Raw genomic sequence first — 14,382 nt, 5'->3', positions numbered from 1 at the left:
ACTGTGGCTTTGCGAACAGTTCGTGACATTCTCTGTGTTTTTGTCACAATCTTATCAGAAAGCTGGAGAGATCTGGGCTTGTTCAGAGCACCCACAGCACACAGGCACAGCAATGGGTGATCTGTTGAGTGCATATCCCATCAGAGACCTTTGGAGAGAGCCCATGAGACCCTGCATGTTGGCTGGTTCCATCTGGACTTTATTTCTTTTTGTTTTTTGTTCCCCCCCTGTACTCTGATAGGAATGGAGAGAGCTGGCCAGGGCCAGGCAAAGATCCTGGTTCTTATCAGAGGGGCTGACTGCCATCAGAGATGTCCTTGGGAAATCAGAAATCACCAATCAGAGGAGCTAAGGGACAAGGCCAGGGTGAGCCTCACAGCCTCAAGCACTGGTGTTCTCAATGATCTGACAAGTCCATGGTGATGGGAAAGGCTGAGGTCCAGCTGGGAAGGCAGCCTGTGGGCCCAGGTCCAGATCAGCAGGTGCCCTGGCCAGGTGCAGGCCAGGAGGAGCAGGGTCAGTGTGTGCAGGAGAAGGGGAGCAGCCCTGCCTGAGCCTCTCTGAGCCCTCCCTGGCAGCTCTCACTCCAGAGTTACAAGCTGCAAGGGACTCAGCCCTGGTTTCCCTGACCCTCCTTGGCCATGAGCCCAGCCAGTGAAACCTCCAGGATGTTCCCAGTTTTACATGGCTTTGGCCTAGAGAAAGCCCACAAATAAATCCTCTAGAGCATGCTGGCATTGCCCCTGGCCCTGTGCTGTAAAAAGACAATGGACTGTGGTAGGTGTATGGGGATCCTCCTGAAAGCTGTCTGCTGGACGGGCTGAGGGTGGAGAGGAGGAGCTCCCATGAAGGCTTGCAGAGCAGAGGCAGCAATGCTCCAGAGCGTGATTTTGCCTGTCTATCTTGGTTTTTGGCAAATTTGGGAGAAAAATTTTGAATGGGATTCCTCAAGGAAAAAGACTGAAGCAGTCCCTCCCCAAGCTGGAACTATTTCTTCAGAGAGAAGTGAAAAAAATAACCCCCATCTATATAACAGGCAAAACACTTCCGATCACAAAAGTGAACAGTGTTGAGTGATAAAACCTCTTGTTGCTCTGAAGAGATGACAAATTCAGTGAAGTCTCTTTCGTGGGTTGCAGCTTCGCTCACTCAGTCTGTTTTTAGTTCTTCTGATGCTGGGAAATGTCACAGCCCAGGTCAGGCCTGGTGTGCCACAGGTGTGATCTCCCAGTGCTGTTGTTCGTATTCAGTTCACAACAGGTTCAAACAATTTTAAGAAAAAGAAAAAAAACCTACAGTCTGGGGACCTTCTCTGCTTCAGCCGGCCAGAAACTAATCAACCGAAAAGGAGAGCTCTGTCCTGCTGTCCACTGGAGACAACACTGTCTGTGTGATGCATGCACGGGAACAGGTGCATTCTCTGATAACAAACTCTCTAGCTCTCCTCTCTCCCTTCACTCCTGGAACCAGTTTTAAAGCTGCAGAACTCAATATTCAGCACCAACAGAACAGGCAATTGCAGATACAAACATCATCAAGTCACCCCAAGACATTGGCTCACAACCACAGGTGACTCTGCCTGTCCCAACCATGGTCTGTAATCCACACCCTCAGTGCTGCAGCCTGGCCTCAGCTGTGCTGTGAATGGACATGTGGCCTTCAGGGCGAGCCATCCCTTTCCTTCAGCACTGTGGGTACCCTGGAGAAAGGAGGTACGGTTTTATTGCACTGGGGAATTTGGGGGCAAAAGACAGAAAATGTGAGGGTACAACAGCTGAAATATGGGGGAGGTTCAAGGGGAGGGTACAAATCATCAGCAAATTGGAGAATTCCTAGGGATGGGTGTGATCAATGTGATTTGTGCTAACGAAATTGTAACTATATTAGCAAGATTGTACTTGATTGTTACAAAGCAAAAAGGAAAAAGGAAATGGGACAAAGCAGATGGAACTCTCCAAATGTAGGACTAGAAATATGTAGTACTAAAAGGATGTAGGTTTGATAAGCAACATCTAGAAATAAAATGTTTGAACAAATTGGGATGATTCCAGGCATGGAACCAAGGTAAGATTTTCTTGAGGGAACATGTGCTTCATTACATAACCCCAAGCCCAGTGCACTCACACTACCTGCAGGGTTACACAGTTGACACGATGAAGACAAGGAGCCTTCCTCAGAAATAAGACCCCCAAAAGGATGAGAGACCCCTAACTACTGATAGAACAACACAGCATAGTGACATAGATTTAAGGAATAGAAACTTGGAGAAGCTTTCCAGAAAATTCTGTGTTACTACGTTTTAGCAAACAGTAGATAAGTGAGATTTTTAGCTTGATGGTTTGGTACGGGCGAGCCCCTCCCTGTAACCCTTTTGGGTCTTGTTTATGCATTATACGAACCTCAAATATACTAAATTACTCACTACCAAATTATTTTTCCTGTTGCTGCCAGAGATAGGTCTGAGGAAGAGTAGAACCTCCGACCCAGGGGTTGTGAGTTATGACAAAAATTCACGAGAACCTGGTATGCCTGGGAACCAAGAGGGAGGTTCCCAGAAGGGGAGCAGGATTCCTCAGGACATTCCACTAGGGACCATGTTATGATATCAGGATAGAGGGGAATCCTGAAGAGAAAGAAGCAAGCAGAAAATGATCCATTATTGTATGTTTGAATGGACAAAGGAAAAGATTTGTGCTTACAATTTATATTGGTCAGAATTGGAATCATTTGATGATTGGATTTGTCAGAGTTTAAATCTATATGTCTTTTTAAAATATTCTCTTAACCAGGAGAAAAAAATTGCAGGCTATTTTAAGAATCATGTTTATACTAAAAGATAGAGAAATGATTAGACAGTCAGGAATATGGGCTTGGAATAGAGGTCATCAAGGGCAAGAACAGGAAAATCAGAAATAGCCTATGGCAGATCCAAATTGGAAGAATCAGCAGGTAGAACATAGGCAGAATATGAGGGATTTCAGGTGATGATTATCCAAGGATTTGCCCAGGGGATAAAATAGAGGGAAAGCTCTGAGTGAGCAGCAAGGGAAGGACAAGTCTCCAGCAGAATGGCTACTGAGAATAAAAAATGATTTGCAATTATACTCAGGCCTAGACCCTGATACACCAGCAGGGCAGGTCCTTTTCAAAACACAATTCGTAACTAAGTCATGCCAGGACATCAGGAAGAAGCCAGAAAAATCAGAAGATTGGCAGGATAGGAGGCTTCAGGAGTTGTTAAGGGAAGCGCCAAAAGTGTATGTTAGAAAAAATAAGGAAAAACAAAGAAATCAAAGCCAGGATTCTAATGGCAGCAGTCAAGGAAACACAAACAACCACGAATACAGAGATATTAAAACAAGAGGAAACAATTTGGCTGACGATGAAGCAAAAAAAGCTTCTCTAAGGGAAAACAGCAGTGTAATTGTGACTTTTCAGGAAGTAGAAACACAAAATGTAACACCACACTTTTCCTTAGCAGAGGAAGATGTTATAAGAAAGCTAGGGGCAACCCTCAAAAAGAAAAATGGATTCTGCCTAATGGTAGGAAAGTAGTACCAAAACGTTTAGCCTGACAGATCCTAAGCAGCTTACATAGAAGGACTCACTGGGGAACAAGGGCACTTTGTGACCACTTTTTAAAATTTTATGGGTCTATAGGAATATTTGAAGTTGGGAAACAAATTGCTAAAGAATGTCTCACATGTCAGAAGGTGAACAAAAAAGAATGTGTTGAGGACTCCTCCCTCTGGAGGGAATCAAACAGCCTATAGGCCATTTGAAAAGTTCCAAGTTGATTTCACCAAATTACCCAGAAGAAGCAGGTGGAAATATCTGCTGGTTATAGTGGATGAATTGACTCAGTGGGTAGAAGCATTTCCTGCAATTTGGGCTACAGCTCAAACGGTAGACAAAATATTGTTGGAGCATATTATTCCAAGATTTGGATTAGGTTCAAAAACATATAGAAATTGTAATGCACCCATGATAAGGTTAAACAGCGTGCTTGGTGCCTAAAGGCTACAGTCTATATGAAATTGCATGAAATCACTGGACCTTAATACTAGAAGGGATGTGATTGTTATATTGATGGCGAAAAATGCTATTTTATAGCATTACAGTTTGAAATATCAATTTAAAATTGTTTTGAGAAGTGCATTACTGAAATTTAGACATCCTGAATTAGCAGCCAACTGCAAGCTCTTTGAGCCCAGAGGCAGAACAGTACTGCTGAGAAAGAATTAGACGCCTCCTTGACCAATGGGAACAGCCCAGGCAGACTGAAAGTTTCCTCAGGAGCCTCAGGCAGTCAACATTAACTGATTTATTTGAGGAGCTGCAACTCCAGAAAAAGAGACTGGTAACACCTGTTATAGAGAGGGTCCAAAACCAATTAACACACTGGGAATGTACTAAGCATGGCTTAAAGTGTCACCCATGGATTTGTGTTGTTTACACCTGTTGTTTTAATTTCTGGTGGAGAGTAGGTAGGGCAGAAGAAAAAAAGAGACAATTGATTTGTTTAGTTTGTCTAGGTCATGTACTTGAACGGATAACTTTAGAAAGATTTTTTAGGTAAACAAATCTTGTTGTAGTTGGCATATCTCCAGAGCTTTAGTGGATAAGGGAAAATAGCTGATCAATCTAGGGAGAGAGATAGGGCAGTGCTGTGGAACTGCAAATAGTTTGTGCCATCTTCGGAACAGAAAAAGTAAAAATGGCTCATACTAACTTTATGAGGCCAAGGGCACCAAAGAGAAGTAAATCCCAGGATGAAAGCTTTGCCACCATGAAGATTGACATCTTGACCCTTGGTTGCAACTCAAGGGGCCTTGAGAAAGGTAGAAAGTTAAAATTCCTGAGGATTATTATGATACCCCTGGCAACTGGCCAAAGGCTTAAGACTGCATGGAACAGAGTCTGAGATGAGCCATACAGACAGTTTCTTAGAAATTTGTGTTAAAAATCGAAAAATGTGTTAGGTAAAGAGGAATTTGGGATTTAAGGGGCGAGCTACTTATCCTAATGGTTTGGTACCCTTGACCTCATAAAGCACATATGAGCCATTTTAACTTTTTCTGTTCCAAAGATGGCACCAATTTTTTATAGTTTTGCAGCATTGCCCTATCTCTTTCCCTAGATTGATCAGTTATATTATTTTCTAATCCACTAAAGCTCCAGAGATATGCCAACTACAACAAGATTTGTTTTCATGCACAGTTCAGTTAACAGTTCCAAAAAAATCACGAAAATATCTTTCTAAAGTTAGCTGTTCACATATATGACCTAAAAAAACTAATGAATTGTCTCTCTTTTTTATTTCCCCCTACTTACTCTCCACCACAAATTAAAGCAACTGGTGCAAACAACACAAATCCATGGGTGACACTTTAAGACATGCTTAGCACATTCCCAATGTGTTAATTGTTTTTTAACCCTCTCAATAACAGGTGTTACCAGTCTCTTTTTCTGGAGTTGCAGCTCCTCAAAGAAATCAGTTAATGTTGACTGCTGGAGTCTCCTGAGGAACTTTTCAATTTTCCTGAGTTGTTCCTTTTGATAAAGGAGGCAACTAATTCTTTCCCATGGGTGCTGTTCTGCCTCCAGGCCCAATGAGGGTGCAGTTGGTAGCTGAACCAGGATGTTTAAATTTCAGTAATCACCTCCAAAAACAATTTTAAATTGGTATTTCATGCAGTAATGCTATAACTTTTTTTTTTACTGTATATAAAAACTACATCCCCCTTTGGTCCTGAGGTACAGTGGTTTCATGCCAATCATGTAGACTGTAGCCTTTAGGCACCAAATATCCTCTTTAGCCTTATCATTGATTCATTATAATTTTTATATGTGAATCAATTTGTAAGTTCATTTTCCTGGTGTCAAAATAATTTTCTAATCTTTGTTTTATATCAGTCCTTTTAGTTGTGAAGCATGAGTGCAGCCTTTTTCTGCTGTTCAAACTGTTGCTTCTGTGGTTAAAAGAACCAGAAATGGTCTCTTCCATTGGAGTTCTAAACTTTCTCCTCTGCAGCATTTTATCAATGCATACTGTCCTGATCGGATAGAATGTATTGGAAAATCAAGAGGAGTTGTTTGTGCCAAAATGCCTTTCTCTCTTAGTTGTCTCTGTTTGTGATGGTTGTACTATATCCCTGAATGGTTTTGTCCCCAACTAGTGAGGGATCCATTGTCATGCCTTGAGGGTAAGGCAGTGCATATAATATCTGATATGGTCAGATCCCAGTTTCAGAGTGGGGCTTGGTTCTTATGTTTTGTAAGGCTAAGGGAAGGCATCTGGTCCATAGTAATTTGGGGTTTATCATTAGTTTAATTAATAGTTGTTTAATAGTTTGCTTTATTTATTCAACTTGTCCCGAGCTTTCGGGATGTTATGGGATATGATATTGCCAGGCAACTCTGAGTGCTCTGTTTAATAATTGTTAATTATTCTCAAGGTCTAATGAGTGCTCTGATCTCAATTAATAACCTGTATTAATCTAAATCTGTAGCCCAAACTGCAGGAAATGCTTTTACCCACTGAATCAATTGATCTGTTCTAACTAGCAGGCATTTCCACCTGTCTATTCTGGGTAATTCAGTGAAATCAACTTAGATCTTTTTGGACAGCCTATAGGCTGCTCGAATGCCTCCAGAGGGAGGACTCCTCAGCATCTTTATTTGTTCACTTTCTGACATGTGAGACATCCTTGAGTAATTTGTTTCCCAACTTCAAATATTCTTATACTCCCTATAACATTTTGAAAAGTGCTTACAAAGTGTCCTTGTTCCCCAGTGAGTCATTCTATGTAAGTTGCTTAGGATCTGTCGGGCTAAAGGTTTTGGTACTGCTTTCCTACCATCAGGCAGAATCCATTCTCCCCTTTTTCAGGGTTGCCCCTAGCTTCTTTATAGTTTCTACATCTGCCAAGGAAATTTAAGGTGTTTCAGTTTGTGTTTCTTCCTCCTGAGAAGTCATAATTACACTGTTTTCCCTTAGAGAAGCTTTTTTTGCTTCATCGTCAGTCAAATTGTTTCCCCTTGTTCTAATATCTCAGTGTTTGTGGTCTCTTGTGTTTCCTTGACTGCTGCCATTAGAATCCTGGCTTTTGTTTTTGTGTTTTGTCTTATCTCTTTTAATATACAGATTTTTGCTTCCCTTAACAACTCCTGAAGCCCCCTATCCTGCCAATTTTCTGATTTTTCTGGCTTCTTCCTGAAGTCCCAGCATGACTTAGTTACGAATTGTGGTTTGAAAAGGACTTGCCCTGCTGCTGTATCAGGATCTATGCATGAGTATAATAGCAAATTCTTTTTTAGTCTCTTTATTCATTTTGCCAGGGTCTTATCCTTCCCTTGGTGCTAACTCAGCTTTCCCTATAATTTGTCCTCTGGGCACTGTTCCCCAAATTTCTTGGATAATTATCCACCTAATGTGCTCTTGACCATGATGATCTCTATTCCAAGCCCGTATAGCCCGCAATATTTCCTCCTGTAGAAGAGGTTCTTTCAAATACACATAGAGATTTAGAGCCTGACAAATCCCATCTTTGAATGATTTGAACTCTGGCCATTGTAAACTGTCTGCACAGATTTTTTCGTTTTTCCATTCAAACATATAATAATAGATCAATTTCTGGTTGATTTTTCCTCTTTGTGACTGCATTGTCCCCCAATATTGTAACATGATCCTCAGTGAACTGTCCTGAGGAATCCTGCTCCCCTTCTGTGACCCTCCCTCCTGGTTCCCACACATATCAGGTTCTTGCAAATTTTTCACATAATTCACAACGCTTGGGTTAGAGGTCTTACTCTTCCTCTGACCCATCTCTGGTAGCAACAGACTAAGAAATCCCCTATGTCATAGTCTCCCTTGCTCTCCCTCACTCATTCCATGGTTCAACTCTCTCGCTTAATATTTACACTATTTCATCTTTTGCCAACTGCTTGTCTGTGGCTATCACACTAGGGAAAGTGAATAATAGCAACATGGTTCTTCTTGTGCAAAAGAAGCATTTATTGAAAGTCAGACCCTTATTTATAGGATAATTCGCAATTCTCAGACAGGACAGTAGGTTATTGGATATTATGGAAAAACAACCCGTGTCATGTACAGACCATACTATTGTGTGGAAAACACCAGGTGCTTAATCTACAGTAAATTCACTAATACAAACCGCACTGAGTATAAGCCGCATCTCTGGGTGTTGACAAATATTTTGTTTTTTGTCCATAAATAAGCCACACCTGAATATAAGCCGCTCTGTCGTTTGCAGCGAGGACCCGCGTGCAACAAAGTTGCCAAATTGTAACAGAACGGCGGCAGGGTGGGGTTTACTGGCTCAGCTAAGCCAGTGCAGGCTCGGCCCGCTAGGGGCTGCTGACGGGGCCAGTTAGCCCAGCCCGGTGCTGCTGCTCGGCGGGGCCACTGGGGGCCAGCCGCCGCTGGCACTGGGCTCGGTCACCACGGCCCGGCGCTGCACTGTGGTGGCAGGCAGGGATGGAGCCCCCCCCGGCTCTCGCGGCAGCAGGAGGGGATGGAGCCCCCCGCCGTCTGCCAGAGCCGCGGCAGGGGTGGCCCGGGTCTCCCCTCTCCTCCCAGAGCCGCGGCAGTGGCGACACGGGGCCCCCCCGTCTCTCCCCCGGGCTGCGGCAGAGGAGGGAAGGAGGGAGCTCTCCCGCCTCTCTCCCCGCCCCCTGTGCTGCCTGCAGGCAGCCAGGCTCCACCCGCAGTGCAACAAAGTAGCAATTTGTAACAAAATCGCAAAATGCCGACTTTGCAGCAGCTCGGCTCTGCACTCTGGCTGGCTCTTCTGAGGTTGTAAATGTCAGAAAATTATTCACATATTAGCCGCTCCTGAGTATTAGCCGCATTTCCGGTTTAGGAGCAAAATCTTAGTCAAATTGGTGCGGCTTGTATTCGTGAAATTACTGTATATTATTAATTCTTTTCTATCACCGATAGAACTATCTTCCTGGGAAAAGTCCGCAGCCCAGACCTGTGAATCTTCACCCTGGGAAAAATCCTGGCTGGAATTTTCCTAGGCCACTATACAGTGTCCACACTTGTCTCCCTCCTAATTCCCTAATTCCCTTTTCAATCTATCCTCCACAACTTCTCTTTCTGGCTACTTTCCACAAAGCCTTTAATCACATACAGTTTTCCACCTGTTTCCCTTCCAAAAGATAATTGAACTAAACTCAGCCACTCTCCTCCTAAATCACCCCTTCGAGCATCAGCTCCGTTCTGCTCAAAGACTTTTCACATGAGTTCTTCGGCTGGGACCTTCCCTTCCAGTCCCTCCCGGGGTCTTCTCTCATTCTCCCCTTTTCACTTCCCTCCCTTCCCGACCGGTCTCCTTGCAGAGATACAGAACCTCGGTACTGGAGGATCCTCACTCTCTTCAGCAATCCAGCCATCTTAATTATTAATCACTCACACACAGAAGCACACAGCTGTCCCCCTTACCCAACCTGTGGTACTTAATACAGTCCGTGTTTTCCCAAGCAGTTCCTGTGCCCAAGACTTTTACAGGCACTTTTCTTTGTGATGGTACTCTCCTGGGAGCCTTCTTTTTGCATGCATCCTATTGCTAGCTTCTTTTGCTTATGCTTTATTTTAATTTGGAACTCCTTCTCCAAGAGAGCCTGGCCTAGTCCTGGGAGACCACCCTAACAACTGGTGGGGAGCTCCTTCCCAAAATTAGCCACTCTTCCTTTGAACTGGAGCTCCCGGGTTTTGGCATAAAATAGTTATAAATGAATTCTTCTATTTGTCGAATTTATCAAACATAAATAAATTAGAACAAAATTATATTAAACAGCTTTTTTTAAAATAGCAGCAATTGTATATAAATGAATACAAACTATATTAAATACATAAATTTGAGCATATACAAAATTTGACAGTGAGTAATGTAGTATAATTGAGGTTCAAATAAAGCATAAGCAAAACCGACCAGGGGTATGGAGAAGGGCTCACCCTTCCCAACGTAGCAAAACAATCAAGCTAAAAATCTCATTTATATACTCTATGTTAATATCTATTAATACAGAATGTTCTGGAAAGCTCCTCCTAGTTTCTGTTCCTAAATCTATGTTGATATGTTGTGTTGCACATGCTCCACCCGTAGTTGGGGGTGTCTCATCCTTTAGGGGATCTTTGTTTCCAATGAAGGTTCACCGCCTTCTTTGTGTTTGCTGTTTGACCTTGCAAGTAGCGCAAGCACACTAAGTTAGGGTAATAAAACTAAGTATATGTTCCCACAACAAGCATTATTCCAGTGCCCAGTGCCTGCATTCATCCCAATTTGGCCTATTCCAAGGTCAGAACTTTTAATTTCTGCATGCTGTTATCAAACCTACGTCCTTACTCCCACCAAACATCTGGAGGATCTGCTTTGTCCCTTTTCATTTTCCTTGTTGCTTTGAAATGATTGAGTACATTTTTCTATTCATATGAAGGAACAATTTTTCTAATATAGTTACAATATAGGTACATATAACATTTATTATAAACTGTAATATACTAACTTTTTGTAATAAGAAAATACTTGCATGAATATGGTAATGTTAGCAGTTATGATCGGCTATAGGTAAAATAGGAAAAAGCATTGATTGACTGTTTGGTATGCAGATGCTCTGCAATGCAAAGTATACAGAGCATTGTAACCAGAACTAGAGTTGGCTTCAGACAAACCCACAGCGGAAGCTGACAGGCTGTGGTCTGGGCTCTTGTCACCCACAACCTGTGAATTGCTGAATCATCTCGATACAATAAACAGCATTTTAAAAAGCCAGTCTAAAGTCCCACATCCCTCCTTTCAGCTCGTACACCACCTGATCTCCCCTTGCATGTGGAGATGCCTCTGTTCCTGACAGGCTGGATAAATGTTCTGTACAGGCTGCTGAATCAACCTGCTGCCTTGACTGCAAGAGGCTGATGGAGGCAAGGGGAGCATTGGCAGCATCTGGGGACTGACACCTGTACTGCACTGTCCCACCTACAGTCTCACCCAGCTTCTCCCAAGGAGTGTCATCTCCTCATTCTCACCCTCAGGGTTTGCATCCAGTTCCCAAGAAGGCTGCAGACACAAGCAAGTTTGAAGATGGTTTTACTGAATGCCAGAAAGCAGAGCTGGAGCAGCAGTGGGAGAAAGGGAACAATGGGAAGCTGTGTGGACTTGGGAGCTGCATTTTCACTTTGCCACGGAGACTCTCCTTGCTGCAAAAGCCTGTGCCTGCACCACGGGGGCTTCTCTGAGCCCAGCTCAGCTGCCCCTGGGAGCTTCTGAGCACCAGCAGGTGTTTGATGCACTCTGGAGAAGGGGCACTGAGCATTTTATTGGGAGGATGGAGAGGCAGGCAGCTCTTGGAGTGCAAACCTCCTCAACTGCTGACGTATCCAGGGCTCAAAATAGGAGACTCTGGTAAATACCTTAGGGAAGAGGCGGCTTTCAAGTCCATGAGAAACAATGCCATGAGCCTTCTGATTGCAGACTAATGGGCCACCAGAATCACCCTGTGTCATGAGAGGAGTGAGAGGAGTTAGACATGCTCTCCCTGCCTTAAGGAACAATTTTCCTCTTCCCTCCCTCCATGTGAAGAACCTCCTGTTCCAACCACCTCCACCTCCTCCAGCTCTGCAGGGTCTCTAGCTGCCTCACTACTCCTCTGAGCCCACCCATGAAACAATTCAGGCTGAAGGCTCTTTGAGATTCAAAAACTCAAAAAGAACATAGGCCTACGTTAGACATGGGGAATATCATACCCACCCTAGCAAGGGTATCACAAAGAATTTAAGCACTGAAGCACTGGTTAGTCTGGGTAGAACACACCCAAGGAATTAAAAAGGCAAATTTTGTTGATAGTTAGGAAAATGTACTCCAATTTGGGGAGCACATCAACTTCAGAACTTCTGTGAGGACCCTCAGCTCAACATTCTGAAGATGCTGGTTCATTCTGGCATCCTTTTACCTTCACCTCAGAACCAAGCTGACTGTCCAGTTCCAACCTACTCCAAAGCTTGCAGTCGAAAACAACACTTACATTGTAAGGTGCCTTTTTACTGTACTCATCACCAACACAGATCATGGACTGACGCTGGTAGTTATCAAATAGCAGCTGACATGGTTCCTCACTTTGCACCTCCTGTTCCACCTCCCTCATCACATCACTGGGGTGCCCTGTCCGAGAAGTCCAGCCCCAGCCAGCCACCTCACATTCAGTTCCTTCTGTCACACGTTCGTTGTGTCTGGGTAACGAGATAAGTTGCACATTCTTATTGATCTTGGCCTTTTTCTTCAGCTGTCAGGCAGAGATAACACAGGGTTAGAGCCAGGCAAGGATTAGGAATAAGTTCAGAGTTTTGGAGAGGTGAGCAGGGGGAGATCCCTCAGACAGGAAGGATGTGTTAGGTTGGGCCATACCTTCAGCAGCACAATGTCATTTTTGTAGCCAGCAGGGGAATATTTGTGATGGATGACCCAGCGTACAACACGGACCCTCTGCTGACTCCGTTCTTGGAAATTTATGTTGTGGGCTCCCAGAATCACAGTGATGTTCACTCTCCTGCCAGGAAACACCAACATGTTCCAGCTGTATTGGCCACAGGAACACAGCCCCCAGTGCAGGGGCTTGCAGGGAGCTGGTGCTGGGATAAACCTCCCCAGAGAGCAGCTCTCAGCAAGTTGTCCTCTGTCCCTGGCTCCCTTCCACAGCCCAGCTGAGGATCCCTCACCCCACACTCACACGGGTGGCAGCTGCCCCCTGCTGAAGGCAAAGGGAGGCAGGGCAGGGGAGACACTGGACCCTCTTGTCCAGCAGTAGCTCTAAGCCATGCTAGGATCCATGACCCTGGAGACCACTCTGAGCATTCCTGTCCCCAAGGACACTCAGCTCCTTCCAGAAAATTCCTGCAACTCACAGGGGATTTCTCACCTCCAAAGATCTCTGCTCTGGCTGAAGAGACACAGGATGCTGTTTCAGCCCAGACCAGGGCTGAGGCCCTTTGGGAAAATGTGAGACAGGAAAATATCACCTCTACAAGAAAAACAGAGTCTTACCCTTTTTTAGCCACACAGTGAGCTGCTGAGAGCACTGCATCTGAGCGAATCAGGAACCCTCCACAGGAATAAGCAGTTGTGTCAGTCTTATTTGAAACTTTTATTTTTAAATAAGCCATGTAAGGTCTGGAATGAGCCTCAACTTCATTCCCACCAATGATCCTTCCTGGAAGAGAGATGGGAAATGTTAATATGATTTTTGCAGTTATTTCCTGTCAAGCTTGGGGCTGCATGAAGGGAGAGGGTCATCCTCTGGTGTCATGTGCCAGTGATAGCAGCAACTCTCCTTCCTGGGGCTGTGCAAAGCATTGCTGCTGCAATGGAGAGAAAGACAAGCAGCACTGTCTGGGGTGCCTGAACACCCCTGGCTCTGGATAACTGAAATGCCAGCAAAGGGCACAGCTCTGGTGCCTGTGATGCCTCACTGGTTTCAGGCACGCCCTGAACTGAGAGATAGAGGAGAGAGGAAAGTAGGAGAGTAGAGATAGGAGAGGAGAGGCAGGAACCTTGCCTGAGATTGACTACCCAGTGTCCATCTGTGCCCTTGCAGGTTCTTGTCTAAGTCCCCTCTCTGTGTACTCACCAGCCCCAGCCCAGGGCAGGACAAAAGCACTTGAGATCAGAAGGAGAAGCAGCATCTTCTGCCACTGTCCTGATGAGCGAAACCGGCTGCTGTGGCCAGGCAGGAGATAGGTACAGAATGATGATCTCTATAAATGTGGTGGGGAGCTGAAACAGGAAACCTCAGCCTGCCTGCAGCCATGTCATTTGCTGCTTTTGATCTCACAACCCGAGACTGTGGCTTTGAGAAGAGTTCGTGACATTCTCTACCTCTTTTTCACAATATCCTCAAAAATCTTGAGAGACCTGTACTTGTTCAAAGCACCCACAGCACACAGGGACAGCAATGCGATATCTGTTGAATGCATATCCCATCAGAGACCTTTGGAGAGGACCCTGCATGTTGGCTGGTTCCATCTGGACTTTTTTTCTTTTTGTTTTTTGCTCCCCCCCTGTACTCTAATAGGAATGGAGAGAGCTCGTTAGGCCAGGCAAAGATCCTGGTTCTTACCAAAGGAGTTGACTGTCACCAGAGATGTCCTTGGGAAATCAGAAATCACCAATCAGAGGAGCTAAGGGACAAGGCCAGTGAGAGCCTCACAGCCTCAAGCACTGGTGTTCTCGATGATCTGACAAGTCCATGGTGATGGGAAAGGCTGAGGTCCAGCTGGGAAGGCAGCCTGTGGGCCCAGGTCCAGATCAGCAGGTGCCCTGGCCAGGTGCAGGCCAGGAGGAGCAGGGTCAGTGTGTGCAGGAG

The 14,382-nt window shown here is 44.7% G+C and overlaps 1 protein-coding gene across 1 annotated transcript; it reads right to left on the bottom strand.

Moving 5' to 3' along the window:
* Positions 1 to 11,341: 11,341 nt before the first annotated feature.
* Positions 11,342 to 13,702, bottom strand: LOC117006287 (mast cell protease 1A-like). Its single transcript, XM_033078661.1, has 5 exons — positions 13,648 to 13,702; positions 13,065 to 13,230; positions 12,429 to 12,570; positions 12,049 to 12,306; positions 11,342 to 11,521 (listed from the first exon to the last, which is right to left on the bottom strand). Exons 1-5 carry the CDS (start codon positions 13,700 to 13,702, stop codon positions 11,342 to 11,344), a joined length of 801 nt encoding a protein of 266 aa, XP_032934552.1.
* Between the last annotated feature and the right edge of the window lie 680 nt (positions 13,703 to 14,382).

This window comes from Catharus ustulatus, chromosome 23 (assembly GCF_009819885.2).
Source record: "Catharus ustulatus isolate bCatUst1 chromosome 23, bCatUst1.pri.v2, whole genome shotgun sequence".
NCBI lineage: Eukaryota > Metazoa > Chordata > Aves > Passeriformes > Turdidae > Catharus > Catharus ustulatus.
This window is presented reverse-complemented; position numbering and strand designations above follow the sequence as displayed.